At 38.3% G+C, this 19,742-nt stretch overlaps 1 protein-coding gene across 5 annotated transcripts in view; it reads right to left on the bottom strand.

Moving 5' to 3' along the window:
• Positions 1-19,742, bottom strand: part of RPS6KA2 (ribosomal protein S6 kinase A2) — a 279,608-nt gene that overhangs the window by 96,314 nt on the left and 163,552 nt on the right. For all 5 annotated transcript variants that reach the window (XM_031504319.3, XM_085576816.1, XM_021544171.3 and 2 more), the window contains one exon: positions 1,480-1,596. In XM_031504319.3, the coding sequence (XP_031360179.1) occupies positions 1,480-1,596 (117 nt within the window). The remainder of the gene's footprint in view (positions 1-1,479; positions 1,597-19,742) is intronic.

The raw sequence follows: 19,742 nt of genomic DNA, 5'->3' as shown, positions 1-19,742 counted from the left end.
GACACTGATTTGAACCATTAGCTCAAATGCCAAGGTGATGAAAATGTAGGTGAGTTGGGGACTACATAAGAAGCACAGAGCAGACCTCTCTTCCCCATGTTTGCTGCTCCAGGGAGTTTATTGATGTTCTCACATAAGATATGGAAAGTGATTTGTAATTACATGCAGCTCCAGACAGGTCTACACTCACACTCTGATGCCCAAGAAATCAGACTTCCTTTTGGGAAGTGGTTACACAGACCAGGCATTTTCCTTATAAAATGCCTAAGGCTAGAAGGCCAACTCAAACAATACTGAAAATACATCAATACAATCTAAGATAACCAGCAAACCATTTCTAAAAATCTTTACTGTCTATATATAAAAACCAACTATTCTGCCTCTGTTACTTTTAGCCAAAATGTTTCTTTCCATTGTTCTTCACCTTCTTACACTGAGTCCCATAGTAAACCTAATTTTCATCTGTTTGCTTTTTCACATTCATTTAATATTTAAAACTTAAATATACTGTGCTCTGAAGAAATTATTGAGCTCAAGACCTGGTATTGAATGTTAATTTTCTTGATATCCCTCATCTCTGGAAACTTCTAATAGATTTAATTATCAATATAATTCTAGAATAACCAGGAACTTGATAACACTCCTAATATACCTTTCTTTAGGAATAAAACTAAAAGTTCTGATTAGAAAATATGGCTTTAAAACTCCACAGAATAATATAAGGACTTCAGTGTCTAGTGTCAGGTAGGTTTACTGTTCCAAAGGTTTCAATGTCTTATTTGAACCACAGAAAGACTTTAAAGCTGAATTGACCCTTCTTTCTCACCATCTTTTCTTCTTGTTCTCATTTCCAACCAACATGCCCTGCTGAAGAACTGTCTTTGGAATGAAGAAAATCCTTTGTCTTAAGATATGTGGCGAACGTTACTTCTCCACAAATTAGCTTGTGGTCATACAGGCAGGGGTTTTCCCCATGCTCTTGCTATAATGATTATTGTATTCTGCACTGGGGTTTATCTCCAAGACCTTTCAAGGCTTCTCAGTGTGAACTGAAGTCTGGGACTCAGAAATGTCCTTGAGGTTGCCCTCAGTGGGAACTGTGCAGCTAACTTCTTTAAGTCTTTGATTGTTCCTATTTACACCCTCCAGCTAAGCAGCAGGGGCATACTCACCTCCCTGGTGGAGAGATAATCCATAAATATTGCTTATCACTGTTTGTAAATAGTGATGCTTTACTAACAATCACTTGTGCTCATTAGTCCAGGTCCAGAGCCATAGCTGCTGTTTCCTAAATTGGTTCATTTGCAGAAACCCAGCTAAAAGACTGAAACATTACTAAAATGAAGATAGAAAGGCTTTCCTTATCTGCCTTTGCAGTATAATTTCTATATGGACAGAGTCAGCAGTGTAAATGAACTCAGAGAAAAGACACAATATTTTCAGTGCTGCTCTGGGTGATTAGGTGAAAATAAAAATTACCTTTCCGTATGAACCTTGTCCTAATACTTTCAACAGTTCAAACTGAGAAGGATCTGCTTTTTCAAAACCTTCCTTGACATGATGACTGATGTCTATTTCCTTCACAATACCTTCTTCCTGCAAAGGAAAAAAAAAAAACAAAAAAAACAAAACCCCCAAATCAGAGCCATTATATTAAGGAAACATATTGTTTATTAAGATCTTGTCTTCTGTAATGTTACAATCATGTAGCAAATTTTGAAGATAGAAACAAATACTTGCCTAAATATTACATGTGCCTGCTACCAGCTGGAGAGGGTAATTGTTAGGACATCCAGACCTGGTACTTCTGCTTATTAAGCCTCAAGATATGAGTAAAGACAGATTACACAAGCTGAAGCCAAAAATATGCTCCAGAGCTTGGTGTGCCCATCAAAGACCTTGTCAGCAGAGTGGCATGTACTCAAATTTGCACTAGAAAAGCTCCATCACACTTCTCTCCACAAACTTTCTCAGCTTCCCCTCAAATCATCATTTAATCTTTAAAAGCTTCCTTAGTCTTAAGCAGTAATTCTTCTAATGAGTAGGCAACAAGAAAAGACATTGAGAAAAGAGCTTCTTCCTATTTACCTCAAAAATTGGAAAGTTACTAATGGTAACCATTTAAACAGAAAGCAAATTAATGATTAGATATAAAATGAGGTAGTGGTGGGAGAAGACTCACACACACTGCTGCTTGCAAGAGTTAGTTTTTTATGCTTTGGTTTTGCCCATGTTCTTTTGTAAAAATATTTCCTCTGTCAATAGATGCACACTCCTCAAAGACATCAGTAGAACTAGGACCTTCATCTTGCAAGCTGTGACATATGGCATTAGTTTCAGTTTTTTGTTCCTTGTTATTTTGGCATGTTCCTCTAAAAAGAGAGCAACTGGGTCACTTGAGACCCAGAGGGACTGCATAGAGTTTGCGGCAACCCAGAAAGTCATTGAGCTGAAAAGAAACCTGGAAGAAAGAACCTGCTCCTCAAGGACACAAAGATAAGAAAAGATAATACTTACACACCTTTTTATTTCTGTAGTGTTTTGTACACCTACAGTTGAGCTTTCTGGTTTGTTTGGTTTGTTTTGGTTTTTTTTCCAAACTACTTGTTCTAGCTTTTCCACAACAGAAATTCGGATTTTCAGTACAAATATTTTTTTTTATAATCTCCCAGTTTTGTTTTAATCCTTTCCCATTTAGGAATAAGTTTGAATATTCCTGCATCAAGCAAAAATAATTGCAATCTCACAAACATTTTCATGTGAACTTTTCCTGCAATTTTCCTTTCTCCCCCTAAAAAAACCTTATAAGACCTAGAAATATAACAATTATTTCCCACTATCAATGCTGAGAAAACAGAAATAACATCCTAAAAATAAATATGCATAAAACTCCCAAAACATTTGGCCAAAACACATTCTGTGCTAAATTAGAATAATTTTGATTTTTTTCTCCTCCAGGAAAAATTGCTATCACTTTCTACTAGCTGTAATTTGACAGATACATGGTTTGCATTACCCAGATTGCTTTCTAAATTGTAGTTTCAACCCTCCTCTTCCCTACCCTGCCTCTTAACACTCACATACTTTGGAACAGTGGACTATATCCTCTTCTTGGTTTGGAAAGCTTCCTGTAGTTTATTCATGCTACCACAATCATGAAAAACAACCATCATTTCAGGGCAACTCCTTTTTCTGATCCTAATTCCTACAGTTTAAGGTTTGTCTGAAAGGAAATGCATGAAACCAATAAACAGTTTTCAGAGAGAGATTTAAAGGATTTCTAGATACAGAACTGTCAAGATCTCTCTTTGCATTTTTCTTTCTTTAATTGCTGTGTGAGATAGCATAACTTTCTGATATTAAATATATAATATTTTTCAATTATTTTGTACTCCAGCATGAACTATAAAGTCACTTTCAGCTACATTTGCAATTTAAATGATGAGTGAGTTTCAATTCTCCCATCCATACTACTCATCAAAGTCAAAGACCTACAACCCCAAGCATATTTCTCATTGCATTAATAAATTTAATATAACCTCTTTAAGTTCATGAAACACGTTCAGTTACAGGAATATATTGAAAGTATTACAATGATGAAAATTCAGCTTGCTGGAAGAATGCTTAAAGATTTCTTGCACTCTCATAGAATAGCATAAATAGTTTATAACATGCAATAAAAGCAGTACTTAAATTATATGCATCTTTAATTAAAAGCTCTGAAAAAAAAGAGTATTTACAAAAAATAGAACCAAATACAAGGTCTAGCAACATTTATCAGATAAGCACAGATTTTAAAGAAAGAAGAAAAATACTAGATTTTGTGATTATCAAAATATAAAAACGCTGGTTAGAAGAGGCTTCTAGGGGTCATCTACTTCAGCAGTCCTGCCCAAAATCAATATCACTGACACTTGATCAGACCAACCAGCTGGTTTTTGTCCACTGTGGTTTTCAGTGTCTCAAACACTGAAGCTTGAGCCACTTCCTACAAAAGATTATTCTCTTTCAATCTGCCCACAGTCCAGTTGAGCTGGCTGTTCCATGCGCCCTTAGGAGGAAGCAGGATATTTTTCTAGGAAGGTAGGATTTCCTGTGGATTTCCTGTGGTTGCCTTGCTAGAAAGGGACAGCAAGGCAGCACTGAAGAAAAAACATGCCAGACAGCTGTTTTTTCACCCATCATCACCACAGTGGTGTCACTTGTGAGCTGTCCAAGAGGTAGATAGTATTTTAGCTGGTATGACAAATCCACTTCCCCCTGGAGCAGAAAGCCAAACTGGCAGTGCCTGAGACTGAAGACAGACACAGCTCCTTAAAGGAAATACATGCTGGTGTGTTCACACACATGCACCCATTTGCCTTGAATATATTTATATAATCTTATTACTTATTGGCTGCATAAATTACGGAATAACTTCTATTTATTTGTTTTACCTTTCCAGCAAAACACCCCAACACAAACCAGTCTTATAGTCTTTATTTACATTCTTACTTAAATCATGGTTTTTAATTTCTTCCTGTATTATGCTAATGTGGAATCTGACATAATTTTTGTCAGGTACTGATGATCAGAGCGAAGCCCAAACTGTCAAAGCACAAGTATTTTGGGCAGGTCTTCCAGCTATTTTGGTCTGGGTTGCATACTAGAAACTTCTCCAATACAGATTTATTTTTCACCATTCCAGCAAGTGCACCGTATCTGCATCAAGAATTTGCATAACTGCAATAAAACTGAGACAAGACAATAATAATACAGACAAAGCCTGCACACTGAAAAAGCTGTTTTGATGTAAAGGATTTCACTCTGGAAAAAAAAAAAAAAAAAAAAAAAGAAACAGCCAACTTCAAGACTGGTTTTGATCAGTGAATCCGGTGGAATCAAAAGGGAATATTCCATAGTTTGATCTTGCAACAGCTGTGCACACCAGCCCAGGCTCTTGCTCCCTGCTGACTTGTCCCACACTGCATTAGCAGGAATGCTTGACTTGATGAAGCTTAATCTTTTGTAAACTTCTCTAAATATTTATGTTTACACAAAAAACGTAATCCTGTGACAAAAGTGAGATGGGTGTTCTTAGTGAGTTGAAGAACACACATGGTCAAGCAGGATAGACTAGCAAAGGGAGGGCAATAAATTGGAAGGATAAAAGAGAAATGGAGAGTGCTTCTCTATGTTAATACAAGAAAGACCTATTCTGGGTCTGATTCTATACTTCATCATTCTCTTAAAGTCTTCCCCCAAAGCTGGCAGAAGGTTGGGACACAAAATAACTCACTATTAAAATGAAAAGACCATTTTGTTTTTCTCCTTGGGACATAGAAGAGAGCCTCTGTTCTTGCCCTGTGACTGTGGATAGAATAGACACATCTGCTTTGGTGCTTCTGGAAGGCAACATGTCCCTGTAGCATTGGTCTTATCTCACTTCCAAGACTTCTTCATGCAACCTTGGAGAAAGAGAGGCACTAATGCTTAGTGGCTGCTTGAGAGCAACCACAGAAAACTCTTCTAACTGCAACAATACTTCCCAACTCATTGTCTCATATCAGAGGATTAGGAAGTTTAGGGATATAGATTTGGCAGTGGAGTACAAAAATTCATTCAAAAAGGCAGACCTTCCTGGAGAGCAACTCTTCAATTTACTATCTTACCTGTTCTACAGCCTCTCAGCAAACATTATGGAAAGAATACCTCCTGGAAAATGGACAGGTTTAACAGCTTTTGGAGTCTTGTCTGGCTACTCCCCAGCTAGTTTCTGAACAAGCAGAGCTAAGGTCACCAAACAAAGAGACCACCTTAACTGCCAGATATATTTCACCCACACACAAAAAGCTTCCCTCACCAAAACTTCCTGAAATATCAGGAGGGGGAGATTATTCAATAATCAGCTACTTTTACCAACAGAAAAATTTATGCTACCATATCATATGCAAAAAAGCCATGGTGCTAATTTGATACGATTATTGTTTTGAAAAATTAGCAAGAAAGGATTCCCAGTTTTATTCCTTGCCTGGTCATCTCCTCAGTTGCAGAGGACCAAGACTGGTGTACAGATATGGCTGTAAAGGGTGAGCTTCATTTTCCAACAGAAGTATGTGCACTTCTGGTGTACAAGTTTTACAGTCTTTAGGCTTGCATGCTTTAGGATCTGAGGTCAATGAAGAAATCAACAAGAACGTGGCAGGAGGACATAAGAAATAATGATAACTCAGAAGACATTTTACTGTTGTTCGAGACAATGTTTATTTGTCTACAGTATATGCTCAGGATACAGACTGTATTTTGTTACCAATCTTCCAATTTGGCAGGTTGCCACCTAATATAAACCCAAATCACAATTATTTAACTACCAAGAATCACGGGTAACACAGCATTTTAGAACAATGTGATTCTTTAAGAAAGCATATTTAAAACTGTGATATGGGAATAGTTAGGACAGGATGTGTCTGATAAAGATGAGGCCAGGTTTCTACCTCTGTTCCACAGCTCAGCCCATAGGAGAGTAATTTGTGTCACAGACATAATAGGCTATTCAAATGCTGCCTAGGGCAGGAAATGAATTGCTGGCCTGCATTCACTTCTTTGAGGACAAGAATCTACATTAAAGAAAAAAGTATAGGAGCGTTTTCATTAGCCTCTTTCCAAGCCAGTCTCCAGCAGCTGGAGTAAAAATTTAAAAAGAAGTTGTCCATTTTAAATAGGTTGTAATCCAAATTCTGGTCTCTACTGTCATCTGGAAAGATGTACACAGCAATAATGCCATAAATGAGCCTGGTTGCTTTGTTCTCTACTGTCAAATAAGCATTTGCTTTAACAACAATGAATTGAACTTACTGAGCCCTTAAAGAAGTATGTGGAACTCACAGTGAATTCACTGGACATTATGCCAGGTCTGTATTTGGCTTTCCAGCATAAGCTTACGTATCTTCTCAAAAGATAATATGGAGTTAAATAATATATTACAATTTTAAGAGAGACTGGGATTTCTTTCCCAGATCTTTCACAAAGGTGAATAGAATATGCTATCTTGAATTTGGAATTCCAACAAGAATGTCATTACTTAGTGAAAAACAAAAACCTTAAGAACAATTTCTGTGGAAATCAGCTGTTAAATTCAGCAGACCCTTTCCTAGAGAGGGTAACTACTGAGCTCTCTTTAAAATGCTTTACCACTTCTCTCCAGCTCCAATTTTTTATCCTACATTTTTAGTTTATTATCCCTAATACATGACTGTACAGTTGGGGTTCAGCTGAAGTCCAACAAACTAAATGGAAAGAGATGAATCACAGAGAGTAAAGGTATCCAGTACAATCTGCTGGATAGATTGGTGAAGTCCATGAGGTGGAGGCTTGAGTATTCGGGAGATTTGGGTAAAATCTTTTGTGCCACAAGGCATCCTGTGTGTCTTTGATGAACCACTGAAGGCTGAATTCAGCTAAATAAATGCAAGCATTTATAGCACAGAAGACAACGTTTTGAACTAGGTTTACTTTGCAGTCAATAGAGAGAAGCAGGGAATTAGTGATTAAAGGAGATCAGATCCTTAAAAGAAATCACATCCTAAAAAGTGTATATTTCTGTCCTATGACTATGAAGGAAGCCTAAGATAACTTGTTGGGTTGTGGGCTTCTGCAGTTGTATGAGATGAATTCACGTTTATAATTTGATTTTGAAACACACTTAAATAGAGAAGTACTGTGGCCAGATTTTTAATACCTTTTCAAGAGAGATATTTGCTGACAAATGCCATGAAACTTCCACTGAAATGGAAGATCTTCCAGAAGAACTTACACACTTGACACATCTAGACAATTAAAAAATACTCTAAGGTGTTGGAAATAATCCACTGATCAGGATTTTACAGCTCAGTAAATTAGGCAGTTTTTCTACTTCCTCCCTAACTTGAAAAATAGGGTTAGTTGCTTTTTGCTATGCTGGGGGAACACCATGAGAATCAACACAGAAAAAATTGGCATTCTCATACTGCAGTAGTGGACAGACAAATTATCTGTAGTGCATCCAATACACATGAGATACCAGGCAGCCTACAATTCTTCTTTAGCTCAGATTGAAGCATTTTGAAGTCTGGTGCTCTTTATCTGATGACTGTGGTGTCTTCACGGACCCAGTCCCTCACTAGGACAAATATATAAAACACTATGACTGCAAAGTTACATGAGGAGAACAATCTTCCTATTCCAAGTGCAGATATGCATTAAGTACAGGGAGATACCAACTACTGATCTAACGTTCAACCCTAGACACAAATCACTAGCCATGGTAACTTTAATTTTTATGTTATTTCTTATGCAAACTGCAATACTTTATGAAGAATGGTGAGTAGAAAGAGTGCCTAACAAAATATTAAAGCAAGGGGTTAAAATGAAAAAGACAAAAGCAGGACCATCTGGTCACAAAAAAAAAATACAAACAGTTGGCCAGCCTTACTCATACAGCAGCTCTCTACTAATACTCAAATACATTTGTGAACTTTTCCAAAAACAGTCTCAAAATGAGTCACACCATTAAAGGACAAATAACTCAACAATATTGCTCTTTCTACAATAAATAAGAGCAGGAATGTTTTTACCAACATCCTACTTGGCATGGCTTCCATGTGTGTCATTAACCTTTAAAACTCCAAAGAGATGTAAGGTTCATTGTTGATTGTTTCTTTTGGTGAATAGGCAAAAGAAGAACTGCTGCTCTTTCATCAGAATTGCTGCTCGTTCATCAAGGAACTAACTCACAATATGTCTGGAGCCAATGCATGGCAGAAAATGTGCCTCTTAGAAGGGTAAGTATCCTTGTTTCCTTATGATGATTCTATGTCACCACTGAGCAGGTTATGAACAGGAACCTGAACAGGCTTACATGCAGTGGTAGGGGCCAATATAGATGACCGCATTGAAAAATACTTACATTATAATATAGCTCAGGGCTGGTTCCCATGTCAGTATTGTTCCCTGTGCACTCTGGTCTGAACAACTCAGAAACTCTTTGTGAGTTGCTCGGGTGACTCCTGCCAGAGATCCTCCCAGGGATGCCCCCACTCACCACTACTGCAGCCACTCATCAGAGCTCCTGGCACCTGCTGCAGTGCATCAGCACTCACAGGAAAGCCTTGGTGGGACAGTCCTAATGTGATGGCAACCTCTGCTCCATGAATTTCCAGAATATGGAATGTGTGATGCAGCCCCCACATCCCCATGTCCCATCTTCCCGCCTGTGAAATACAGTCAAGGCCAGCTTCCTCTTTCATGTGGTTAGGCACTGGGAAGATACCAAATGCTCAGATACTATGCTATTAGGCTTGAAAAAGAAGGAAGGCAGAAAAAAAGGTCTATATGTTAAGAGTACTATTCAAGAAATAGAAATACTTGCTAAATTACTCCAATTCTCTTATTGCTGTACTCAGCTGTTTCACAGACTACAAAAAAAAAGGTGCCTGATGTTTTACTAGTGCATTTGAGTGTGAAATAAAAACTGCAGCTGGACTGGGAAGATAAACTGCTTAAGCAAAACATATTTTAAACAATTTCCTCACAGTTTCATTATCCAAATAAAACACTGCCCACCACAGCAGTGTAAATGACACCACAACACAGTAAGTAGAAAATACAAAGCCCCGGGGCACTTGGATGGTGATTTTGAAGAACTGAATCATCTTTAATATGCATACTAACGGAAAAATACCAGGTTTCATCTTGAAATGTGAGGCAGAGTCAACAAAAGGCTGTAATAAGAGATAATCGCATTACTGAAGTGTTGGATTAGTCAGTTTAGGAAATATACCCATCTGCTGTTTACAAATCACTTGTAGGCTTTGGTAATTATCATTTTGTCTCCAAGAGGAATATTGACCTGCTTGCACATTTTGCGTCCTCCCATTAATTAAATCAAGCATCCGCTAAGGGTTCAGCCAGCTTGTACTCCACAAACTGGAGTCCTGCTGGCATCGTGTTAGGGAAAAACGTGTCGTAATGACGTTCATTATCTCGCTGGCATTTTGCAGGCAGAGTATTAATAGGGAAATGGACTAACGTGAGGTCATTATGGAATCAAAGCAAATACAAATTAGTTTTAATGCCACTGTTCATGACATAGAGCATCAGTGAAGGCACTGAAGGAGAGAGACTGAAGCAGATGAATGAGGCAGAGAGAAGATAGCAAAAAGGAAATTTTAAGAGATGCTATGACAAATTTAGCAACATGGACAGAGGAATAAGATTTGAAGGGCAGAGAGAAAAGGGGTATCAAAAAGGACATAAGACAACAGCAATTGGCTTGTGCCTATGCCCACAGAGAATTAAGTCAAGAGAAGAATTGCAATATTAAATTACTTGAAATGCAAATTTTGCCCCTTTTATGCAGCAGTTTAATCCAATTTAAATACCTAACCATCTTCCTGGGATGAGGAGAAAGTACAGGCATGAATATATGTACTGGAGTGATCTGATGGGAAAGCTGGTAAGCAGTCCTGGCATACTCAAAACTGCTCCCAAAACGAAGGCTGAGAGCATGATGGGGACCAGAGATGCTTTGCTGCACAGTTGGTTAATGGCCTTGGGCATCCAGCCTCCTCCCGTAACTCAACTGGGCCTCCAAAACACTGTATGAATGCAGTGGATCTAGACTCTGCTTATTTATGTAGACTCCACCTTCAATTTTTTAAGTTATACACAGATAAAATTTTAAAAAATAAGTTACACAAAGTACCTGGCAATACCACATCTTGTGCTGGCTCCAGTTTCATGGACAAACATTTAGCAAGGGATACTAAAGCTTATCTCTTCAGCTGTATACTTTTATTACAACCATGGTTGTAATATTTGCAGACATTCATATTTCAGTGCCTAAGGACTGTTACCATGCACAAGTACCTCTTAAACAGAGTTTCAGCAGTCTATTCAAAATCTGGCCCAGGAAAAGGCCCATAATATTTTGTGGTTTTTTGACTACTAAGAAACCTCTAGTTTAGGTCATGTCCCTCAAAGTTTCACACAGCTGATCATGAAGGAAGAAGCTGATAAATAATTATCAGACATCCTCTTTTCTGTGAAGGGAATAATTGTTTACAATTACGGTATTAAACAGAAGCATACATTATGTACACACACTGACTGAAAAGATGTGTACTTTAAGAATGAGAATAAACAAAACACAAAAAAAATCCATCTGGATTCAAACACCTTTGCAACACTGTTTAGAAGCCTTTCTTGTTTTAAAGAGGTCAAACTGCTGCACCAATGTGTTTTGCAGAGATTGACAATGGATAATGTGGTTTGTATAACAAAATACGGGGTGGGGGGTGGTAAGTTAGTTAAATGTCGGCTGACTGGGATCTTGACAAACTTATCATGACAGTGTCACAGCAGCAAAACTTTCAGTCAAAGCTGATCCACAGTCTACCGAAGCCTACTGAAAATGATTTCCAGTGTAGGGTTCACACATAAGTCCAAACTCTGTTCAACAACCAAACTCTGTCGGAGTTATTTGTCTAAACTTCTGTACAGCTGACAAAAAATGCGTGCTTTTAGGCTCTTCTTCCCTTTCGACAACAGTATGTCTCCAGTAGTCTAAAGCAGGACTTAGTAAACTTGCCTCTTTCTGCTGATTGTAAAAGAAGTCTATGCTAATTAGCTCCGATTTATATTAATTCTTCCTTCCCTCATTCCTCAATGACTCCTTTAGCATTAGATGGAGCACATGCACTTTGCAAAAGACATAGACTGCATTATATTTGATATTTCTAGGCAAGCTTTTGATCAACCCACCTTTACCACTATGGATTTTCTGCAGTCTCCAGCAGGCAATGCATGATGCTCTCATAGTTTAATTTTTCTGGCCTGATGTTTACTTGTACAAACTATTAAAATATCTTCTGCAGAGACATTCTTACCCTCTGTGGCTAGTGTCATGATCTGCCACCACAAGTCAGGGAAATCAGGGCTCTTGGCCATGAAGCTGGAAGCAAACCCACAACCCTGCATCAGATACCATTCCAAATTTTTACACTGGGAGAAACTTTAACAGGTATGGGGAAAACCAGTGTCTTCAGGCTATTAATTCAAAATAAATTTTACTTATTTGCACAGTCCTTGTAGCATTTGACCCTTTAGATCACCGGGTATCAGTTAGAAAACTGCCAAGCCAACTAAAAGCTAAGCCCAGCTGCAGTGCTCATTGCCACACTCCTGCAGACTGTGAGGCTTGGCTTTCACCTGCCCTGCAGCTCTTTTACTCACCCAACTGTGCAAAGGGACATTTACATCAAGTGGTCCTGGTTCTTATCTTCAGACATCTTATTCACAAAAAAAAACTTAAAGATATATGATGATGATGAAGGAAGGCAGTGGAAATGAGCTCTTTCTGTTTAATCCATTTATGTGCAGAAGCTTCTGGAGTTTTAAAATATTGAATATACCAGTTTTAGAGCAAATTTACTGCTTTAGCCTCCATTCTACAAGTTTGTTTTTTTTTTTTTAACATATACACAAGCAAGAAAAAGGTCACATGGAGATTACCAAGTTCCAGCTAGGTAGTTTTCATTGACCTGCAGCTATTTCAATATTTTTCTGTTCTGGCTCAAAACTGTTAAAACAAATTCACATGACAACTGGTAAAGGCTTTGTTGTTTTATTTTTTTTAAATAAAAGATAATCCAAATGGCTTTACTGAAAATCAGTTTGCTCCACATTATAAAGGGACAAGGTGGGGAGAGAAGACAAACTTGTATCTACTGTCTTACTGAAATTACAGGTTTGCTCTCAAGTGATTACAGAACTGTACCTACAAAACGTCCAGAGCACAGATAAAGATCTTCGTAGTGCAACATCAGGACCTCTCTCACAAGTTTATCCCCAATGAGCTGGAGAAGTTATAGGTTACTTTGCAGTAAACTGTGAGATTGCTCCTATGCTCAGAGCACCCACAGAGCTGTCTGGGACTCCTGGAAGAGACTAACCTCCCATTCAGAGAAAAGTGAATGGGCACAGATTAAATGAGTTCTTCCTATTCAGCTTTTAACATTCATTTTGGATACAGCTTCCATTAGTAACCTGAACAAAGAAAAATGAACAGCAAAATACAGTGCCACACTTTACACAGGTGTTACTCAGGTTTTTTTTAATATCAAGCTAATAAAATAAAAATGCTTTTTGGTGTTCCATATGATGAATGCTATCCCACTGACACTCAAAATCACCAGCTGGCTCCACTGGGCTGCAATGTCAGTGAAATCCTTAATGAAGCTGGAAGACAGAATTCTGAAGAAGAATCTGATGACACATTATAATCACCAACAATTTTTTTTGCTACATAAAAAACTTGAAAATCACTTGAATTCAGGAATTGCGTATGAAACACAGTGCATCAAGCAATATTTATTCCTGCTCCTTTACAGGTAAGGCATTTATTGTGCTTCTCAGGGAGTCCTAGACAATTTTGCCTACAGTATATTATAGCCTTTATAGTGAGACTTATTTTATAATCCTAGCCAGCCAGCCAACCCATATCTGTATCACATGTAACTATAGTGATGTTTTATAAACAACAGCAAGAAGACAACTGAGTGGTAAGTGAAGTAATTCAATCAAACAGTAATGACAGGAAGCTGAAATTAATATTATGGACAAAGGAAAAATAGAGAACACAACCAGAGGATGACAAGTGAAAGCCGAAGAGGAAAGCTGAAACCACACAAAAGTGTTACTTTAAAGAAGTGTTTAATCAAACACACAAGTCCAATGCTTATTTGTTTTCCCCATTTTGTCATAAAAGAAGAGTAATTCCAAAGTGTTTCGAAGACATCATGGGAGGTAAAGTTTCTGGAATTTAAGACAATATGGGGTAAGGGAAAAACTCTTTAATGTAAAACACAGTGAAAAGCTAATTATGAATTTGCCACAAATTTTGCTTTGTTTGTATTCTTAAATTCATTTGCATTAAAAAGCTTTTATTTTTTCTGACTACACTGCAGGGTTCTGTTATGCCAAAGCAGAGTTCCAGCTTGCTTTGTTAAAAGCTCAGCTGTCCAAAAAACATTATTTTTGGACTGTGCTTTTTCTGATTTGTTTTCAATGTTCAGAATGTTTCTTACTCACAAAGCCTGAGTAAATTGTCATCTGCTGTCTTTGAATTTTATCCAGAACTTACAACTGAAACTTTTTTGTACAGGTCAATTCCAAAATATTTTGTCTTTATAGAACTCCTTATGCTTGTGAAGATACACATGGATGTCATCAGTGAGACTGGATTAAATTGTGTTACTGAAACCATCTAAAAAGTCAGGTAACACAAGAATTACAGCTCTGCATAGCTGCAATATCTAAGTTTCCAGTTATATGAAGTATCAAGTGAAGTTGGGTGATATATAACACTGCTGTGTAAATAGCGTTCATTTGGAGGTTAAGAGTAAAGAGAAACAAAAAGTTCATATCAGCTTCTCATCTTTGTACCAGTTTCTATGCCATCAAGCTGTAACTGTATGTTTTAAGGACACTGAAGGTTGATTAGATGCAGTTATAACTAAAATTCCTGGAACTGCAGAGAGCAAAAGAATCTAAGTCTTTAATACACATGCTGAAAGTTGACCCAGGGTGATATATACCAAATGAAAGTAAGTATTATAGAAAATGCACAACATTACTCCGATTATTAACAAGGAAAAAGTATATGATGTATATCCACATGAATATGCTGGATTTTATCTGGAGCAAAATCAGAAGAATTTTTTTCCTTTTTTTTTAATGAAAGTTCATCTGAAGATCTAAGGAGTCCATTGCACACTAAACAGCACCTATCAGCCAAGTTAGCTACTGAATCTCTCTTCCTCAGAAGTCACCTATGAAAGGCACCAATGAAAAGATAATCCCTTTCAGTATTTTCTTCACCAACAAAAAAGCAATCCAAGTTACCACCCAGCCTAGCTGAAGCCCTCCTGTCTGCCTTCCAGTCACTCCGTCATAAATCTTTGGGTGGTAAGCTAAGTCTGGGAGAGTGCCAAGAGGAGTGCAGGCTTGGGCTGGGCAGGATCCAGAGGTGGGATGCTGCAGCTTCCGGGGATCCACACCAGCCTCATGATGGGGACATGAGCAGAACTGCTGCCTTTCAGCCCATCCTTGGCTCCTCAGACCCAGAGAGGTATTGCCTCAGAAAGGTCTCCAGCTGCTCTGCTCTTGAGAAATTATAAAGGAGTCTTTTAAATCCCAACCTGAAAGTGTGCCACGGGTGAATGAGGCGGCAGCTCACACTAGGTGCAGTGGAAGGAGCCAGGTTGTTTTGTACTTGTCGCCAGCTCTGGGAGAGACCTAAGGCAAAACACACGGGGCACATTCCAGCAGCGAGCCCTCCGAGTGAGAACAGAAGGGTTTGGGTTGTGGTAAATCACACTAAGCAGAGCTGACAATCTCCCAGCCTGTCACAACCACACAACTGTTCAGCACTGCAGGGTAAAGGCCACATAAGTTCTGAGCAAAGGCAAGAAACAAGTTTGCAACCCATGTGAACATTGCAGACAGGTACATGGGAGGCTCACAGACTTGGTCTTGCAACTCCCTCCCAGGCCACTCTGGGACTTGGGGATAACACTGCTGCCCTAAACAAAAGCTGTTTTCCACCATCTAATGTGTGCATGGAAACACAAGCCCTAAACCAAGCCTGTTATAATGTCAACCTGCAGTATCTTGTCAGTTGTGCAAGACTGGAGACATGTACCAAATCTGAATTATCCTCTGGACACAGTCAGGGGCAATAAACCTAACTACAGCATGAAAAATTCAGGTTAGATATCTGGAAAATCCTTCCCTGGGAAGGGCAGAAAAACATCAGAACAGATGCCACTTAAGTGTTACTAACTTGTATCCTAGCACTCTTCAATTGCCTCTTTTTTGTTTTGTCCTATCTGATATGACACTCTTTTGCTGTGTTTTTCAAGAACCCACAATGATCTCCACATGGCTGTAAATACAACAAATTCCATTAACAAATGACCATTACAAGATTTATAACAGATATTCAGAATCCACCTTATAAATATAAGCCCCAGCTCCTAAAAACCCCTTTCTTTATAAATAAGCATAATTAATCACCAGCAACATAAGTAGACATTGGAGAAATAATTTTTCTTGTAATAATTTTTGTGGGATTAGGCCCTAAAAACAGAGGATGCAGATGGTGAACACAAGATGCACACTGAGTGAAAACAATTCTTCTTTTCCCCAGTGGCAGAATGCCAGTTAGTTAGAATCTGCTAATGATGGTACAAGAGGAAGAAGTGTCATGCATGTGTGCCAAACTTACTCATATAAAAAGTGAATTTGGCATCAATAGCTGTTGCAGCTAATCAACAACATAAGTGGGGCAACAAATTATGCCCCTTTTAATCAGCTAGCACTGTCATCTCCTTTATAAACATGGGGAGTGTCTAAATTTGTTTTTAGTAAGTTTAAAGCACTAAAAGAAGATGGAAACATCCTGTTAACAAAATACTGGCTTGACCATCAAAGGACTTCCTACAGACTTCAGAGCATCATCAAAACACATAAATAGCATCACTCCATGAAGAAAAGTCAGGAATGAAGAGAAGATTCATCACTTGGTGCTCAAAAGCTATTTGAGAAATAGTAAATTATTAGATCCTAATTGTGGATTTTCAACAGTGTGACTTCACTGTACTGATGAAGAAATAAAAGTTGGAGGAAATAGGCTCTTATTTGTTGCTTGACTAAACAGATAATGTTGTGTTATTTCACATCTTGTAAAAAAGAACAGAATGAAAACCTAGAAATATACCAGCTTATCTTCCTTCAGAATGCAAATCTTCTCTGAAATAACTAAATGCCAACTATTTTGGTATTCAAAAGGTGGCACCTTGCTTGGACAATGTATCCCTGACATGAAAATTTGCAAGGGAGAATTCCCACAGCTCCTGATACACCAACCCCCTCAGAAGAGCTCCAGAACCATATCCATTTATATTTTAGAACCCCTCAGTGTGAAAAACCTCAGTAATAGAATATAATGCTTTGCAAAGAACATCCATTAAAAAAAACCCAAAAACAAACAAACAACAAAACAAACTGGATTAAAAATGGCGTAGGTATCTAAAGAAACTTTTCTTTAAGTGATACAGGTCTAACACATGATTACTTAAACAACAAAAACCCTAAACCAATATATTTATACAGTAAATGACTAAGAAAATCTAGGTTTTCATACAGATTTGAAAGGTCCTTGCAAAGGTTGCCAGTAGACTTGGTAACCTATACAAAAATCTTTCAATAATATGGAGCTCTATAAAACCCAGTAATTCAAAACTAATTCAGCTGAAAGCCAAATGAGAAGCCACATGGTTCACCTGGTTTATGAGAGACTCAGAACTTTAGGTAATCCAGTGCAAAACAATTTGCCAAACAGAACTGCTGGCCTATAGAGGGTAAATATAAAACCATTGTTTATAAATGCATAAGATAACTGCCTGAGGAACAGCCCAGCAGTGCATTAGTCCTGCAATGGCCCCTCATCTTGCTTTCTCTCTCAGTGAAAGAGAAATTAAATTCCCTTGAGAATTTCTGCTGCCACTGAAAAAACATTTCAACAATCAACATACAGGATTTACTTCACTGACCACTAATGCCAAAGGCCCCAAAACCACTTACACTGAAAGAAGATGAGTTTTGCAATTTGGAGCTGCATCTATGAAGCAATGAAAAATTGATGGTTTCCTTTTGTCTGCCATAGAAATGACTGCTTTGTACATTTCTTTCCTCAGGGAATCCATTGCTATAATTTTCCATTGGAAAGTTTCTGTATTACTGCATTGCTAAAGTAACTGCAATGTTGACCTAATCTGGGTCATCAAAATCTAGGATAAACCACATGCTTAAAAACAAACAAACAAACAAAAAATTGTTATACAAATTTACTTGCTTGACTGTCTGCAATTATTTTTATCAAATCATTGCAGCGCTCTTCAAAATGTTAATACACGGGCCAGGAGTTCTGCATTTTTCATCTATAACAAATAAAAAAGTGATTTACATTTCATTTAGTTTCATGCTTTTATCAACAGCATATGCACTGCAAACACCATCCATTGCAGGATACCAAAGAAACAACAGAAACATTAATCTAGCCTCAGAAAACCCTACAAGGTCGGTAAGCATTAACCTCAGATGCTGTGAGGTGAAGCTGCTTGCCTATAGTCACACGGTGAATTTGACAGGACCAGAAACAGAGGCCAAATTTCCTGATTCGCCAGCCCTATCATAAGGCAACACTGATGTAATTGCTTTATTTTAATTTAATGGTCTGTACGATTCATGTTTCTAAATCTCCAGAGCTTGTTCCAGCAGGTATTAATGCTTTACTTCAGGTTCAAAAGTACGACATACACTAAAAGCTGTTTTTAGGTTAATGGAAAAGAACTGGCCTATTTCTAACCACCGAGCTGGTTAGAGCATGCTTACAGAACTGTATGGGAATGCTGATGGGTTCCACCACCCATCATCAGAGCTGGCAATGCAGTGCCCACACCAGCTTCGCACAGGGTGCCCCGGGACATTTCCACAGAGCTCCTGTGTATCCTTGACCCAACCCTTGCCAGCTCAGCCTGAAATGCCACCAAGAGAGGTCATCCTCATTAGATTCAGCATACCCTCACCAGGTGGGAGGCTATCCAGTGGGTTTGGCAGGGGGCTACCTGCAGGCACAGGATACTCTGGCTCCACTAGATCAAACAGTGGCTCATTATAACTGTTAGAGGGCTCAACTGCCTCAATTCCCCAGTCCCATTTCTGCTGACACAAGTGAGTACCCAACACATTTCTCTGGAAGAACTCCAAATTGTTTCTTTCCAGTGGTTGTAAGAGCACCCAGATGTGGAGAGCTAAGACAAGCTGCAGATACCCACACTTTGGAAACTCATCATTTACACCACTAGTAGAAGAAGCACAAGAAGAACATGCCTCAGACCACCACATAAATTGACAATCCCTTCCTGTGTCCAGAATCTACCTCCAGTACTCACTCAAAACCAAAGTCTGCTGTTCCAGTTTCTCACACGAAAAATACTATTTCAAAATGTCTTTATACCTCCCCTATCTTTATTGTGCCTTTGTTTCTCTTGCTGACAGACTGCAACTTCCCCGCATTTTGATGCAAAATTTTACCCTGACTTGCATGGTTTGTTGCTCTTGGTGGTCCTACCCATTTTGGGGGTTAAGCAACATCTGCTCAGACAATCAGAAGAGAAGAGATTAACAAGTCAGAGAACAGTCATTACCTGCAGACATTCTGAAAATAGCCCTCTCCACAAATCCAGTGGACAGAGCCATCAATTACAATAATCCTAGAGGAAGGCAGAATTTGCGTAGAAAATGTACTTTAATCTTAGAACACACTGTGAAATAGGCTTCTCTAGCTCCAAAAATGTCAGCTCCAGTATTTCAGGAAATAAACAGTGAAATTAGTGCTTGCAATGCCACTAAATGTAAATTATGTCATACTTCTAGGGATTAACCAGAATAAGAGATGACTTAGTATGAGTGAAAGAAAACCAAAAGACATCTAGAACATTACAGCTTATGCTCTTAATGACAATCACCTCTCCGTGAATGTCTGGGACTACCTGCACGTCCAATAGTGTGCATGTGTTTAATACTGGAGCCAGAGACTTCCATTACTTGGATAATGCAAAAATAAATACATTCTTTCTTGAGGAATTGCAGCTCAACTTTAA

The sequence above is a fragment of the Lonchura striata genome, chromosome 3 (assembly GCF_050655825.1).
Source record: "Lonchura striata isolate lonStrDom1 chromosome 3, ASM5065582v1, whole genome shotgun sequence".
Lineage (NCBI taxonomy): Eukaryota > Metazoa > Chordata > Aves > Passeriformes > Estrildidae > Lonchura > Lonchura striata.
Note: the sequence above shows the minus strand (reverse complement) of the source record. Positions and strands in the feature narration are given on the sequence as shown.